Below are 14,639 nucleotides of genomic sequence, written 5' to 3' on the forward strand. Positions count from 1 at the left end.
GCTAAACTTCATCTCTCATACTTTGGACATATTGTCAAGAGGGAACAGTCACTGGAGAAGGATATCATGCTTGGTAAGATGGAAGATCAGAGAAAAAGAGGAAGACCCCCAATGAGATGGATTGGCCAGGTAGCAGCATTGATGGACTCAGTGTGGCAGCGGTAATGAAGTTGGCCCAGGATTGGACATTGTTTCATTCTGCTGTGCATGGGGTCGCTATGAGTCGATTCTGACTCAATGGCACCTGACAACAACAACAATAATGTGTAAGTTGCCCGTCCTTATCAACCTTATATACAGATGGGTAGAATTCATCCTTCATGTGAAGATGCAGTTCCTCTCAGTTGGTACTTTGAGATACTACATCTGAATGTATTGGTCATGTTCATCAAATCGTAGCAATTTATCCTTGTTTCCTTCATGAAAAAAAAAAATTTTTTTTTTTTCTTATCTTCCTCTAATAGAGTTCTGATCTTCAAGTCATCAAAGCTAGGTTGAATAAGTACTATCTACAAGCCTGGGTGTTCTTGTGCATATCCCTTCACTTCATATCAGCAATTCCAGTATCTTTTAATTTCATTTTTCCACAAACTTTTTGAAGGTAAAGATTTGACTTCTGGTGTGGTTCTGCTGGATGAACACTTGACTTCTGGTGTGGCACTGTAGGATAAGCTGAGGACTGCAAGCTCAGTTTAAACCACGAGGTCAACAGTTCAAACTCATCAGTTGCTCCTTGGAAACCCTATACTGGGTTTTTATGAGTTGGAAGAGACACAGTGACACTTAACAACAACAACTGATATTAGATATAAACTGTACACAACTCTTCCAATTCATGTAAGAATTCGACTTAAAGACAGACAGATTTACGACTTGTTTTGTATTCTGGGGACTCCCTGTATATAATATGGTGCTCTCACAACCTCTAAATCATATAATGTGTTATTTCAAAGAACATGTGAATGTTAAGCAACACAGGATTTTATTAGGGTGTTTCAAAAAGTTCATGGAAAACTGTCTTTTCATTTAAATTTTCCATGAATTTAGAAGCAACCTTGTATATGAGTAGTTGTTGATGTGTGCCATGGAAGTGATTCTGACTCATAGCAACTCTGTATAGGATTTCCAAGAGTAGCTGCTGGGTTTGAACTGTCATCCAGGAGTTACAAGTTCAGTACTAATCCTACAGCACCACATCAGGGCTACTGTATGAATGTTGTTGTTGTTGTTAGGTGCTATTGAGTCACCACCAACTCATAGCAACCCTGTGTACAACAGAATGAAACACTGCCCATTCCTGGGCCAACCTCACAATTGTTGCTACGTTTGAGTCCATTGATGCTGCCACTTGGCCAATCCATCTTGCTAAGGTTCTTCCTCATTGTCTCTGACCGTCCACCAAACATGATATCCTGGTCCCTCCTTATATTATGTCTGAAGTATGAGAGATGAAGTTTTGTCATCCTAGCCTCCAAGGAGCACTCTGGCTGCACTTCTTCCAACACAGATCTGTTTGTTCTTTTGGCAGCCCATGGTACATTCAATATTCTCCTCCAACACCATAACTTAAATGCATCAACTCTTCTATGATCTTCCCATTCACTGTCCAACTTTCACATGAGATTAATGAAAATATCATGTCTTGGGTCAGGCACACCTAATCTTCAAACTGGTATCTTGGCTGTTCAACATTTTTAAAAGGTCTTGTGCAGTAGACTTTCCCAATGCAATACGTCATTTTATTTCTTGACTGATGCTTCCATGAGTGTTGATAGTGGATCCAAGAAAAAGGAAGTCCTTGACAACTTCAATCTTTTCTCCATTGATAAGAATGTTGTTTATTGGTTCTGTGGTGAGAATTTTTGTTTTCATTACATTGAGATGTAATCCATACTGAAGACTGTGGTCTTTGATCTTCATCAGTAAATATTTTAAGTCCTCTGTACTTTCAGCAAGCAAGGCTGTATCATCTGCATATCACAGATTGTTAATGAGTCTTCCTTCAATTCAGATGCCACATTTTTCTTCATATAACCCAACACTTGGATTATTTGTTCAGCATTCGTGTTAAATAAGTAGGGACCATGATAATCTTAAATTTATTATGATTTTTAAATTTCCCCCCATGAACAGGGCATATACCACACTTAGAGAACAGATGTTCCTGATATTTTACCCACTTGTGCTTGGGATAATAAATCACACCCAAGTCTCTGAAGTTTTTGACAAAAGACTTAAAAGAGCCTGTATATGAAGTAAAACCACAATTTTACTAGAACTTCTTTCAATTTACACAGCATCGCTGATGACACAGTGGTTAAAGGGCCAAGCTCCTAAGCAAAAGTCAGAGGTTCCAACCCACCAGCTATTTAGTGAGAGAAATATGTGGCAATCCGCTTCTATAATGATTACAACTTCAAAAACCTGGTGGCACTGTTCTGCTCTGTCTTATTGTGTGGCTATGACTGGTAGCTGGCACTGCACCTTGGTTTTATTCTAATTTATACGAGTTTCTGTGTGGCACAAATGATGAAGCACTCAATAACTAATTGAGTAGTTAGTTCAAACCTACCCAGTGGTGCCTCAGAAGAGAAGCCTATTGATCTGCTACCAAAGGGTCACAGTCTTGAAAATACTAGGGAGATTAGATCTACTCTGCATCACATGGGGTCACCATGAGTCAGAATCAACTCCATGGCAACTGGTTTGGTTTCCTTGCTTTAGCCTAACTTATACAATCTTCTCTTAGTTTGAATGTCCTTAAAGCTGGTGTCCTGATGTGGCACTTATGGATAAGCACTTGACTGCTAACCACAAGGTTGGAGGTTCAAACATACCAATTGCTTCTTGGAAACCCTACATAGGGTCACTATGAGTCAGAACCAACTCAACAGCACTTAACAACACCAACAATAAGGAGACCTGGTGGTGTAGTGAGGTACACATAGGGCTGCTACTACAAGATCAGCAATTTGGATCCATCAGTCATTCTGCAGAAGAAAGATGAGGTTTTCTGCTCCTGTAAACACAGCCCCAAAAAACTTATACAGACACTATGAGTCAGAAATGACTCAACAGCACATAACAACAACATACAATCTTTTCTCAGCTTTGCATGTCCCTATAGGAGCTCTGGTAGCATAGTGGTTGCGAATCGGGCTGCTAACCTCAAGGTCAGCAGTTCAAAACTGCCAGCTGTTCCGCGGGAGAAAGATGAGGCTTTCTGCTTCCGTAAAGCTTTACAGCCTCGGAAACCCTGTGCAGGGTCACTATGAGTAGGAACCAACTCCACGGTACTTAACAACAACAACAACAACATAGTCATCAAATAATATATGTTGAAAACCTATGGCATCTGCCTAACAGCTTGCTTGAAGAGGCTTAATTTTTTTTTTTTTTTAAGAGTATTGTTTACATTTAGAAATATACTCAAGATGCTACATATCAAATGCCATAAAAGTTAGTAACCACCATGGTATATTTTTAGCATTCCTTAATTAAGAGATGAAATCACTCATGAGGCTTTAAATTATACTGGATTCTTTCTCCCACTTCTTGGCATTTCCACTTTCTGGCTAAAAATGTGAAAATTAGAATACATTTTTTTCCCTCCCTCAAAATTTTAATCATTATCTATGAAGCCATTTTACAAGAAGAAAGACCTATTTAGCTGAGAGGCCAGCTTGCCTGGAACTGGGCTGTCAGAAGAACGTTGAGGTGGCATTGTGTCCCTAACTACCAACAGAGGCATTCCCTGTTCTAAGCACATCATCCTTTATAGAACTGCTTCAAACACAGTACTCAATTCTAACTAACATTGCCACTATAGGGCAGAGTGAAACAGCCCCAGAGGGTTTCCAAGACTGTAACTTTTGAGGGAAGGAGCCCTGGTGGTGCAGTGGATAAAGAACTCAGCTGCTAACCAAAAGGTCAGCCGTTTAAGCCCACAAGCTCCTCTTAAAGAGAAAGATGTAGCAACCTATTTCCATAAACATTTATAGCCTTGGAAACCATATTTGTGTCATTCTACTTTGTTGCTGTGGGTCGGAACCAACTCCATGGCACTTAACAACTTTGTCCTATAGGGTTGGAATCAACTCTACAGTAGTGGGTTTGGTTTTGGTTTTTTTAACTATTGAGGAAGGAGACTGCCACCACTTTCTTCCATGGATCATGCTGGTGAGTTTGGACCATCACATATTGCTTAGCAGTCAAGCACTTAACTGCTGTGCCACAATTGTTTCTTACCTAATGATTGTTGTTGTTGTTGTCAAATGCCATTGAGTCGATTCTGACCCATAGTGACCCTGTATAGGGTTTCCAAGGAGCAGCTAATGAGCTTGAACCACCATCCTTGCAGTTCAAACTGCTTGCAGTCTGGATAATGATTAGTAGCACTTAATTGGCTGTGCCTGTTGTGGTGCTGTGGGTTAATGTGCTGAACTGCAAAGTTGCTTTGAACCTCAAGGTCGGCGGTTCAAGCTCACCAGCTGCTCCTCGGAAACCCTATACAGGGTCGCTATGGGTCAGAATCGACTCGATGGCACTTCACAACAACAACAACAATTAACAGCAATGACAATTGTTTGTGCCACCCAGTAATCTTTCCTAGCATATAATTCCCAACCCATTACCGTTGAAGTCATTCCAACTCTCAACAACCCTATAGGACAGAGTAGAGTTGTCCATAGAGTTTCCAAGGCTATGATATTTACGGAAGCAGCTGATGGGTTCAAACCACCAACCTTTCAGTTAGCAGCCAAGCACTTAACTACTGCACCACCAGTGACCCTTGAACACAGTACAGAGGGAAAATCAGGGACACATGCGCTTGTTTTCATGGTCTGTTGAAAAAAGGAAGAGTCAAACATAAAATTCATTTTCTAGAAGTTTGATACAACTAAGGTTTTTATAAAGACACTACTTTGCAATTATTTGATGAATCCTATAAAGGAAGGTTTTGTGAAATGGGGACAATATTATATCTGTGTATATGGAGTCTAATGGAGTTAATGTAATGTTTTTAAAGAAAATGGCTTATTTGATCTCCGTCACCAATGTTTCTTCTCCCTCACAGATGGTCAGCATGTGGCCCTCCCTTACAAAGGCCTTCCTGTGGTCTCATAAAATGTATTACTTTATACAGCACTTAACAAGGAAAGGTGCTAATGTAATTATTTTTATATTAAACCACAAACTGTTAGGATGGAAATAACTAGAAGAAGTATGAAGTGAGAACTAAACACACATCCATCTGGGAAAGAATAGCTTCAGTACAAAGACATGCCTAATTTTAGAAAAGCTATTTTATATTCGCTCTTATAACTGGGTTGAAAAAACGAGTTTTATTATTATCTTTAAAAGTCATCTATATTGATAACAACATCTGGAGGTTAGGGATGTGAGATCTTTGGAATATTAGTAAGCCTCAAAAATCCTGACTGTTCATGATTTCTCTAAATGAAATTAAGTAAATGAGAAATTTGGGGTTTTAAAAAAGAAACCACATAAATTCTGAAATATGTATGGTGGTCTACATACTTAACAATTTTACACTGGCAATATTTTTTGCTTACTTGTTTGTTTCCAACAGACCCTCTTCTTCTTGTTATTGTTAAGTGGCCATCAAGTCGGTCTGACTCACAGTGACCCCCCTAGAGGGTTTCCGAGGAGCAGCTGGTGAGTTAGAACCCTGCTTATCGTAAAGCACCACACCAGACTCCTTGGACAGACTCTAGCCTATATGTTTTGTTTTGTTTGTTAACTTTATATTGTGAATTATACAATATAATTTAACAATTACATTCAACAAATCATATACTTCATTTCTTTTCTATAGATTGCAATCCCCTCCAGGCAACAACAGTTATCCGATTTCCTCCCTGTAATTCTTGTTAGCATTTCACCCTCTTTCCCAATCCTTATGAACTTTTTCTTAGATATATGATGCCCTTTTAAACTTGAATGGCTGACCATTCCATGGTGTGCATACCTCAGTAGTGCTGCTGCTCTCCCACCACCACATTTTCAGCTATCAATGATATGGCTGAAAATTGAACCACAAGGGTGAGTTCAGTTTCAGACCTGAAGGATGACCAAAGGCTACAATCCTGGGGTTCCACTAGCCGTTATCTGACTAGTAAACCCATTCTTTTTATGATTTTGAGTTTTGTTGCACATTTTCTCCCACTCTATCTAGGACCTACTAATATGATCTCTTTCAGATCAGTTTGTAGTGATACCTGGGCTCCATTTAGTTCTTGTCTCAGAGTCATGGAAACAGATGTTTATGTGTTCCCTTGATCCATTGGAATAATAGATTCCAACCACCTTCAATTTTCTTTCCTTTGCACAGGAAGAGACCAATAGTTGCATCTTAGATGGTCACTCACGAGATTTTAAGATCCGTCATTACTCACAAAAGTAGGATGTAGAGCGTTGTCTTTATGGACTATGTTAAGTGGCAATACATTTTCTCCATGTGAATTGGCAAACGAGGAGGCAACTATTGTGTGAGAGTGTACAGTTTGGAAGCACGCACAGGGTGAGGCTGGGACAAAGAACCAAGATGCAGCAGCTTGGTGGTTCCATACTGCCTTCCCATTCCCCCCATAATTCTAGAGATTGTAATGAACAAATCTGTGTCAGAAGACGTACAGCCAGATTATTCCTTAGAAATGAGAATGACGAAGTCCATCTCATATACTATGGACATGTTATCAGTTGGAACCAGTCCCTAGAGAAGGACATCACATTTGGTAAAGTAGAAGGTTAGTGAAAAAGAAGAAGACGCTCAGTGAGGTGGGTTGACACAGGGGCTCTGAAGATAGACTCAGGCATAGTGAGGACAGTGATTCTGAGGAAGGGCCAGGAGCGGGCATTGTTTTGACCTGTTTTACTTAGGGTGGTTGTGAGTCGGAGCCAAGTTGATGGCACCAAGCAACAACAACAATATTATGTTTGAAAGACTATGAAATCAGTATTCAGGTATGTTAGAGTAGAACAATGCTCATTCTGCTTCCTTTTATTGTGATAAAAATATACACAGCAGAACATACACCAATTCAACAATCTCTATGCACAGGGTTTTCAGTGGTTGACTTTGTAGAAGTAGATCACCAAGTCTTTCTTCTGAGGTATCTCTTTCTGGATTCAACCTGCCAAGTTTTGGGTAGCAGCTGAGTGTTAACTGTTAGCATCATGCAGGGACTCCCAAAATACTACAAAGTGCTCAATGAAATTTCAAAGATTATCAGCACCGAGCTATTTGTTATCGTAGCAAATGTATGACAGACACCTACTAATGATTCATTTAAATAGTATGTTGTTGTTGTTGTGAAGTACCATCAAGCCAGTTCCAACCCATAGCGACCCTGTATAGGGTTTCCAAGGAGAGGCTGGTGAGCTTGAACCACCAACCTTGCAGTTCAAACGGCTTTTCAGTCTGACGCATTAACCCACATACTGCTTACTGTGTGCAAATGATGCAAATGCGAAACTGTAAGAAATTTGAGACAACTGTGAAGAAAAGGATGCAAGGGTTTATAAGAGAAGGCAACTAGAGTTGACCTCAACCAGACTACACCTTACAGAAAAATGGTAACACAGACATGCACTCTTCACAGTGGCTTGACTCTAACATTCTGACCTGATTCTCTTTTCCTCTTGCCTCCCTGCGTTCCCTCTAAGTCTTTGAATGCATACAGCCTGGGTTGAAAACCTTTCTTTAGCTGTGTGGCTTCAGACAACTAACCTCACCTGCCGATACCTCAGTTTCCTCATCTGTTAATTACAAATAATCACCATACCTCCCTCAAATAATAATTATTCAGTAGTAATGGTGGCTATGTGCTGTGGAGTCAGTTCCGACTCACAGGGAGGGTTTCTGAGGCTGTAAATCTTTACAGGAGCAGAAAGCCTCATCTTTCTCCCGTGGAACAGCTGATAGTTTTGAACTGCTGACCTTGTGGTTCACAGCCCGATTCGTAACCACTACGCTGCCAGAGCTCCTTAGTAGCTTTCCTTTTTAGTGTTTACTTTTCTCAAATTCATAGGAAGAAAAATGCCTAATAAACTACCAGTGTTGGATCAGTTTATTCAACTGTCATCAAAAACTTAACATCTCATTAGATGTCTGTTCAATAATCCTTAAAATTATCACAAAGAAGCTCTCTGCATTTCATGACACTGAGATTTGTTACAGTAAAATTTCAAAGGCTCAAAAACTTTGTTTTTTACTATATTATATTGCATAAAATATAAAGGTAGTGCTGGGTTGCTATAGCAGCTCTCCTTACTGTCTTCAAAAGACTTTGAAAATTGTCATTAAAAACAATTCGGTTGTAATATACATTGTGATTAATTGACTTAATATTGTCTTTGAGATCATGCCTATGAAGAATTCTTCCTCAAGTCCATGTTAACATTCTTTCTGGAGAAAACCCAAAGGCTTTAAATCATTTACTTATGTGGGTCAGAGTGCAGGAGCAAAAAGGGGGCATCAGGAAGCCAGTTGACCCTGTCAAAGGTTGAGTTAAAGAAAGGCCAGGGAAGAGGAAATGTAACCAGCTAAAACAGAAAAGTTATTTAGTTTAGCACAGGGTTGAATCCAAATGATTGGCTACATATACTCTTGTAGAAACATTTATAGTTTGGCAGAGACCAAATTAAAAAAAGAAGAAGAATGTGCTGCTCTTGCATCTGAGATAATAGCAGAAGTTGTGATCTTTGTTGGCTTATATGCACAAATATTGTTATGGTGTTTCAGCCTTATAAAAATGAGTAGGAAATGGCTCACTACAAAAAATCCAGAAATGAAATCTGATCTTGTGATTTTTACTGACCTCTGCAATGTGGGGAAACTTTTTCAGGTGTCACTTAGCCTGGAAGATATTATCTTCCTGCCAAAAGTCAGATGATCTATAGAACACTCCCAATGCCCCAAATTGAGGAGAGCATTCTAGGTAGGAAGCAGCTGCCCCAGGCATTTTATTAAGTGTCTAGTGGAGGTGCCTGGGCTTCCTTAGCTGCCAGCCTCATACAAACCTGCAGAGCAGTAAATTAGGAGCAGCAGCTATTAGGGCTATAAAAATCCAGTACATGAAAGTTTGTGCATAAAATCTAAATTCTGAGTAATTACAGTGAAAGACACTGAGGAGTTAGACTAAAACAAATGACCATTTTTATTTGTACCATTACACAAGGAAGGACCAGGACTAAAAACAGGAAGCAGATTGAGATCTTTCCCTAAATTTGTTATTGTTGCTGTTAAGTGCCATTGAGTCAGTTCCAACTCATAGTGACCCTGTCTAGGGTTTCCAAGGAGTGGCTGGTGAGTTTGAACTGCCGATTTTGTGGTTCAAACTGATCTTGCGATCAGCCCAATGCTTATCCTATAGCACCACACCAGGACATTAATCAGCCAATAGGAACCCTGGTAATGCAGTGGGTTAAACATTGGACTGCTAATTGCAAAGTCGGTGGTTCAAAAACACCAAGCACTCTGCAGGAAAACAGTGTGGCAGTCTGCTTCTGTAAAAATTTACAGCCCCTGAAACTTTATGTAGGCGTTCCACTGTGTCCTATAGGATTGCTAAGAGCCAGAATTGCTTGGAAAGTTGTGGGTTCAGTTTTTGTTTGAGGAATCTGCAATGAAAACCCTGTGATGAAAATAGTCTTCTTTGCAATAGAGCATGAGGAATGGGGAGCATTTTATTTCATTGAGCATGGGTTTCTCATGCAGTCAGAGGCAATCCATTGGCAGCTACCAACAAGGGATTTATCAGCACTCTAGACAGAATGTACACAAGTTAATGACAGAGACAGTTGTATGTTATCTGTAATCAGGTGTGTGTCTATATACCTAAGGGTGATATGTACATTTACACGTGTGTGTGTTTAAGTATCAGTCACATATCAAATCCCACTGCTCAGAAGTGGGTATCTGAATCACTGTGATGTTGTTGTTGTTGTGTGCCGTGGAGTTGGTTCCAACTCATAGAGGCCATGTACAGGGTTTCCGAGGCTATAAATCTTTATGGGAGCAGAACGCCTCATCTTTCTCCAGCAGAACAGCTGGTAGTTTCGAACTACTGACCTTGCGCCTCGCAGCCCAATTCATAACCACTATGCTACCAGAGCTCCTTAAGCACTGTGATGGTAGGAATTAAAATCAGAATCTAGATTTGCCTTGGGTGTGGATGGGATGGTGTGTCTTGGCTGTGGCATAATCTTAGCCTTAAAGTAAAACAAAACAAAACAGAAAAACAGTTGTTGACCAAAGTAAGTCATTGAGACCCCAGCATTCCACTGGTGTTCACGACTGTGACCTCTGGATACCTTTTGGTTTGTTTAATGAATAATACCATCCAGAGACTCCAACATAATATAATCCAATGTAAGCCTTAACGTACTTAAATTATATATGTTGTTTATGTTGTTGTTGTTAAGTGCTGTTAATTCAACTCCAACTCATAGTGTCCTGTGTAGGGTTTCCAAGGAGTGGCTGATGAGTTTGAACTGCCAACCTTACAGTTAACAGTCCAGTACTTATCCTACAGCACCACACCAGGACTCCAAACTACATATATGGTTTGTTGCAAATATGCCTAGTCATTCTCAGTGAATCTTTCTGTTATCATTATAAAATTCTAGGTTAAAGACATCTTTAAGGCATTGTTTATGATGGTTAATAGATAAAGGTAGATTTCTGGAAATAATTACTATAAAACTGCCAGGACCAAGGAGCCAAGAAAGGGCACAGCTGATAATCAGCAACCCTTGCAGCATGTGCCAAACAAGATCAAGTTCTGAGTGTGTCACAGTGTTGGAAGAAAATCATTAAAGGGTTCACTTTATCCCTCAAATCTCAAGAAGACACATTACCAAGTGATGTAAAGGAGTCTGAATTGCTCACACAAGAAACAGAATAAATACTTTCCTGGAAAGCTAACTTGAGATAATCATTTCTGTTACACTCCCACCTTGCTTCAAAGACCCGAGAATGCTTGATTGTACTTCATAGAGCTAGAAATTATGTTCTTAAATTAAAGATGAAGCAAGAAGTGAAGCTGTACATGCTCAAGATGGTCAGACAGATTGAAGGCTTTGCACAAAGGCTGGACATCACCCAATGAGAAGCAACAAGGCAACAAAAGTTCTGGACTATGTTCAAACCAATTGCCTTACTCTCAAGCTGTGCTCCTCTAGCTGGGGTCTTGTTTAATATTAGGTCAAAGTTGTGACCTTTATCTTTGGTGTCTTAAGTGGCATAGGATACAGTTTAAGAACCAGAGCATTCATTCTGTTTAATTGACACTAAATAACATAAAATACAACAACACTAATAGCGACAATTCGTTGTCAACCATGTTCCTGACATCACGCTTCATGCATTATTTGTATTCTCATTTTGAATCTTCACGATGTAACAATAATAATACTAAATGTGTATAGTACTCACTGTGCATCAGAAACTGGTTCCAACACTTTACAATATTGTTAATGTTCAAAACTGCCCCATAAAGTCCACCACTCATCTGTCCATTTGCCATCATACAGGGGTAGTTTGATCAGTTGGATTGATATCTGTTAATTGATTTTTCAGAAGTTGATAGCCTGCCCTTTCTTTCTAGTCCATCTTAGTTTGGAAGATCTATTGAAAGTTGTTTAGCATCACAACAAAATGTAAGTCTTCAATGCCAGATGAGTGGTGGCTATGTAAGAGAATCATTGGCCAAGAATCAAATCCCAGTTTCCTTTGTGGAAGGTAAGAAATCTACTATTGTATTATCATGGATCTGACAGGTAGGTTCCCAAAACTTCTTTTTTCTCTTTGTTAAACATTACGTATAAGACTGTACTATTATTGCCCAAAGAATCTGAGGAAATTGAATTATTGCATAATAGATACATTCTCGATTTCCAAGTAACACAAAACCTAAATGGAAAATAATTTCTGAATTCTCAGTTTACTTCTCAAATCACATGTGCTCTCTTCGGCTTCAGAGAAGACTATGGGCTTATACTACATTACCCAACAGAAATAAGACAAGGTTTCTAAGAAGCCTCTGACTACTGCCCTGCATTACCTACTATGAGACATTTTCACCACAGTGGATTTAGAAGATCTAAGACTCGTTTGTTTTTTTTAGTTCTGCGAATTCTGTCCACCACAGGCTTCTTCTTTTACACCACCCACACACAAGACAGTGCTTGGATGAGGAAAAGTCGTGTAAATGTCTCAGCATAAATGCGAATTTGAATGTGTTCCAGAGTCAAACACAAATGCTTTTAGGATGGTGGTGATGGTATGCTGTGGAGTCGGTTCCAGCCCATAGAGGCCCTGTACAGGGTTTCCGAGGCTGTAAATCTTTACACGAGCAGAAAGCCTCATCTTTCTCCCATGGAACGGCTGATAGTTTTGAACTGCTGACCTTGAGGTTAGCAGCCTGACTTTTTTCTTCACATTTCTTCACATCTTTTGATCCTCATATATTGTTATTAAGTGCTGTCTAGTCTGTTGACCATGCCATTAAAGTGGACTTTGCATTCCAGAGCATTAACCCATACAAGGTCTCATATATTAAGATCAGCACTGGACTGCTGTGTGGTGTGGCGCTGTAAGTTAAGCAACGGAGTGTGAACCACAAGATCAGCAGTTCAAACCCACCAGCTGTTCCTTGGAAACCCTATACAGACGCACTATGAGTCAGAACTGACTTGATAGCATCTAACAACAGCAAAAACACAGCTACAAAGAAATGAGCTTCCAATCACCATGTGAAGGATGCTAGAGCATTATAATTCATTCACTTAGGGCTTTATTGTTTGCAAAAAAGATTCTAAAACCAAAAATTATTTTTATATTTTCCTAATTTAAACCTCAGAGTCCTACAGTGATGCTGCAGGATAAGCACTGGACTGCTAACCACTAGGTTGGTGGTTCAAATCCACCAGCCACTTCTTGGAAACTTTATACAGGAACTGACTCAGTGACACTTGATAACTACAATAAGGAATTGGGATTGTGGTGGCTCTGTAAGGTAAGCACTGATTGGCAATTTGAAGCCACCAGCCACTCCAAGGGGAAAGATGAGGTTTTCTGCTCCTGCAAAGATTTACAGCCTCAGAAACCCTACACAGGGTCACTATGAGTTGGAACCGACTCGACGGCACTTAACAACAATAAGGAACTGTGTTAGTGGGTACATTTATTTTTAAAAAATAACTTTTTCTTTAAAAATAAATATTTTCAATGGCAAATAAGCACATGATGTTTACTATGGAAGCAAACTTGCAAATAATTAAATTAGAAGCAGTATACTATGAAGAATGTAAAATTAAGTGTAGTACCTTGATGTGAAAGCCAGTTTCAAGATTTGATTTGTTGATAAAACTGTATTCTGGTATTCCCCAGCCAATTTCACCAACATAGTTGTGTCTGTATTTTGCTGGTAAGCCTCTACATGGGTCAGGCCTACATAAATATCTGAGATCTCCAGTTTTCTCAGCGACTGGACGCTTTTCGCCTATGTAGGAAGAGTGCTGATGAATCTTAGGTAGATGATCTGTTATATAATCTGGGCCTTAGAAAGACAAGAGGGGGGAAAAAAAGCATTATTAAAAAAACAATAATCTCCACACTTTATTTTAAGATGTTTTTGCTATTTTAACGGTGGAAATAATAATAGCCAATGATTATATGGCACCAACAGCCACTCTTTGGGATCACGGTGAGTTGGGACCTACTTGATGACACTTAACAACAATAACACTAGGTTCCAGGAGTCCCTGGATGGTACAAGTATTTATTGTGCCTGCCTCGTAACCAGTCTGTGATATGCTGATGATTTAACCTTGCTTGCTGAAAAAGAAGAGGATTTAAAATACTTAACTGATGATGATCAAAGACCACAGTCTTCAGTATGAGTTTTACCTCAATGTAAAGAAAACAAAAATCCTCACCACTGGAGCAATAAATAACATCATGATAAATGGAGAAAAGATTGAAGGTGTCAAAGACTTCATTTTGCTTAGATTCACCATCAACACTCACAGAAGCAGCTGTCAAGAAATCAAAGGATATATTGCACAAGGCAAATCGGCTGTACAAGACCTCTTTAAAGTGTTCAAGAACAAAGATAAGCAGTTCAAAGACTAAAGTACACCTAACCCAAGCCAAAGATTTTCAGTATCTACAACACATGTGTATTAACATGATTTTAAACAAAGCAGCTTAGTGTGGCTCTTAAGAAACCAGTCTTTCAGGCAGCCTTTAAGTCTAGCTCTGATGACCTGGTGTGATGCTGTGGGTTAGTGTGCTGGACTGCAAGGTCACTTTGAATTTCAAGGTCAGTGGTTCAAACTCATCAGCCACTCCTCATTAACACTATATAGGGTCGCTATGGGTCAGAATCGACTCGACAGCCCTTAACAATAACCACAACATGGGTCATAATGACTCAATGGCATTTAATAACAACATAATAAAGAACTTGGTAGCTGTGACTCTGGACAAGTAACCAATCTTTTTGTGCCTTATTTTCACTAACTAGAAACTGGGGAAAATAATGCTACCTATTATTTGGAGAAAAGATTGATGTTGTCAAGGTCTTCATTCTTCTTGGATCAACTATCAA

General features: G+C 39.4%; 1 protein-coding gene across 1 annotated transcript in view; it reads right to left on the minus strand.

Moving 5' to 3' along the window:
• LOC102840342 (chromosome unknown open reading frame, human C4orf45) overlaps positions 1-14,639 on the minus strand; it is a 145,684-nt gene that overhangs the window by 129,670 nt on the left and 1,375 nt on the right. The window contains exon 2 of the mRNA XM_006867937.1: positions 13,354-13,586. Coding sequence (XP_006867999.1) covers positions 13,354-13,586 — 233 coding nt within the window. The remainder of the gene's footprint in view (positions 1-13,353; positions 13,587-14,639) is intronic.

Source organism: Chrysochloris asiatica, unplaced genomic scaffold (genome assembly GCF_000296735.1).
Source record: "Chrysochloris asiatica unplaced genomic scaffold, ChrAsi1.0 scaffold00112, whole genome shotgun sequence".
In the NCBI taxonomy this organism is placed as follows: domain Eukaryota; kingdom Metazoa; phylum Chordata; class Mammalia; order Afrosoricida; family Chrysochloridae; genus Chrysochloris; species Chrysochloris asiatica.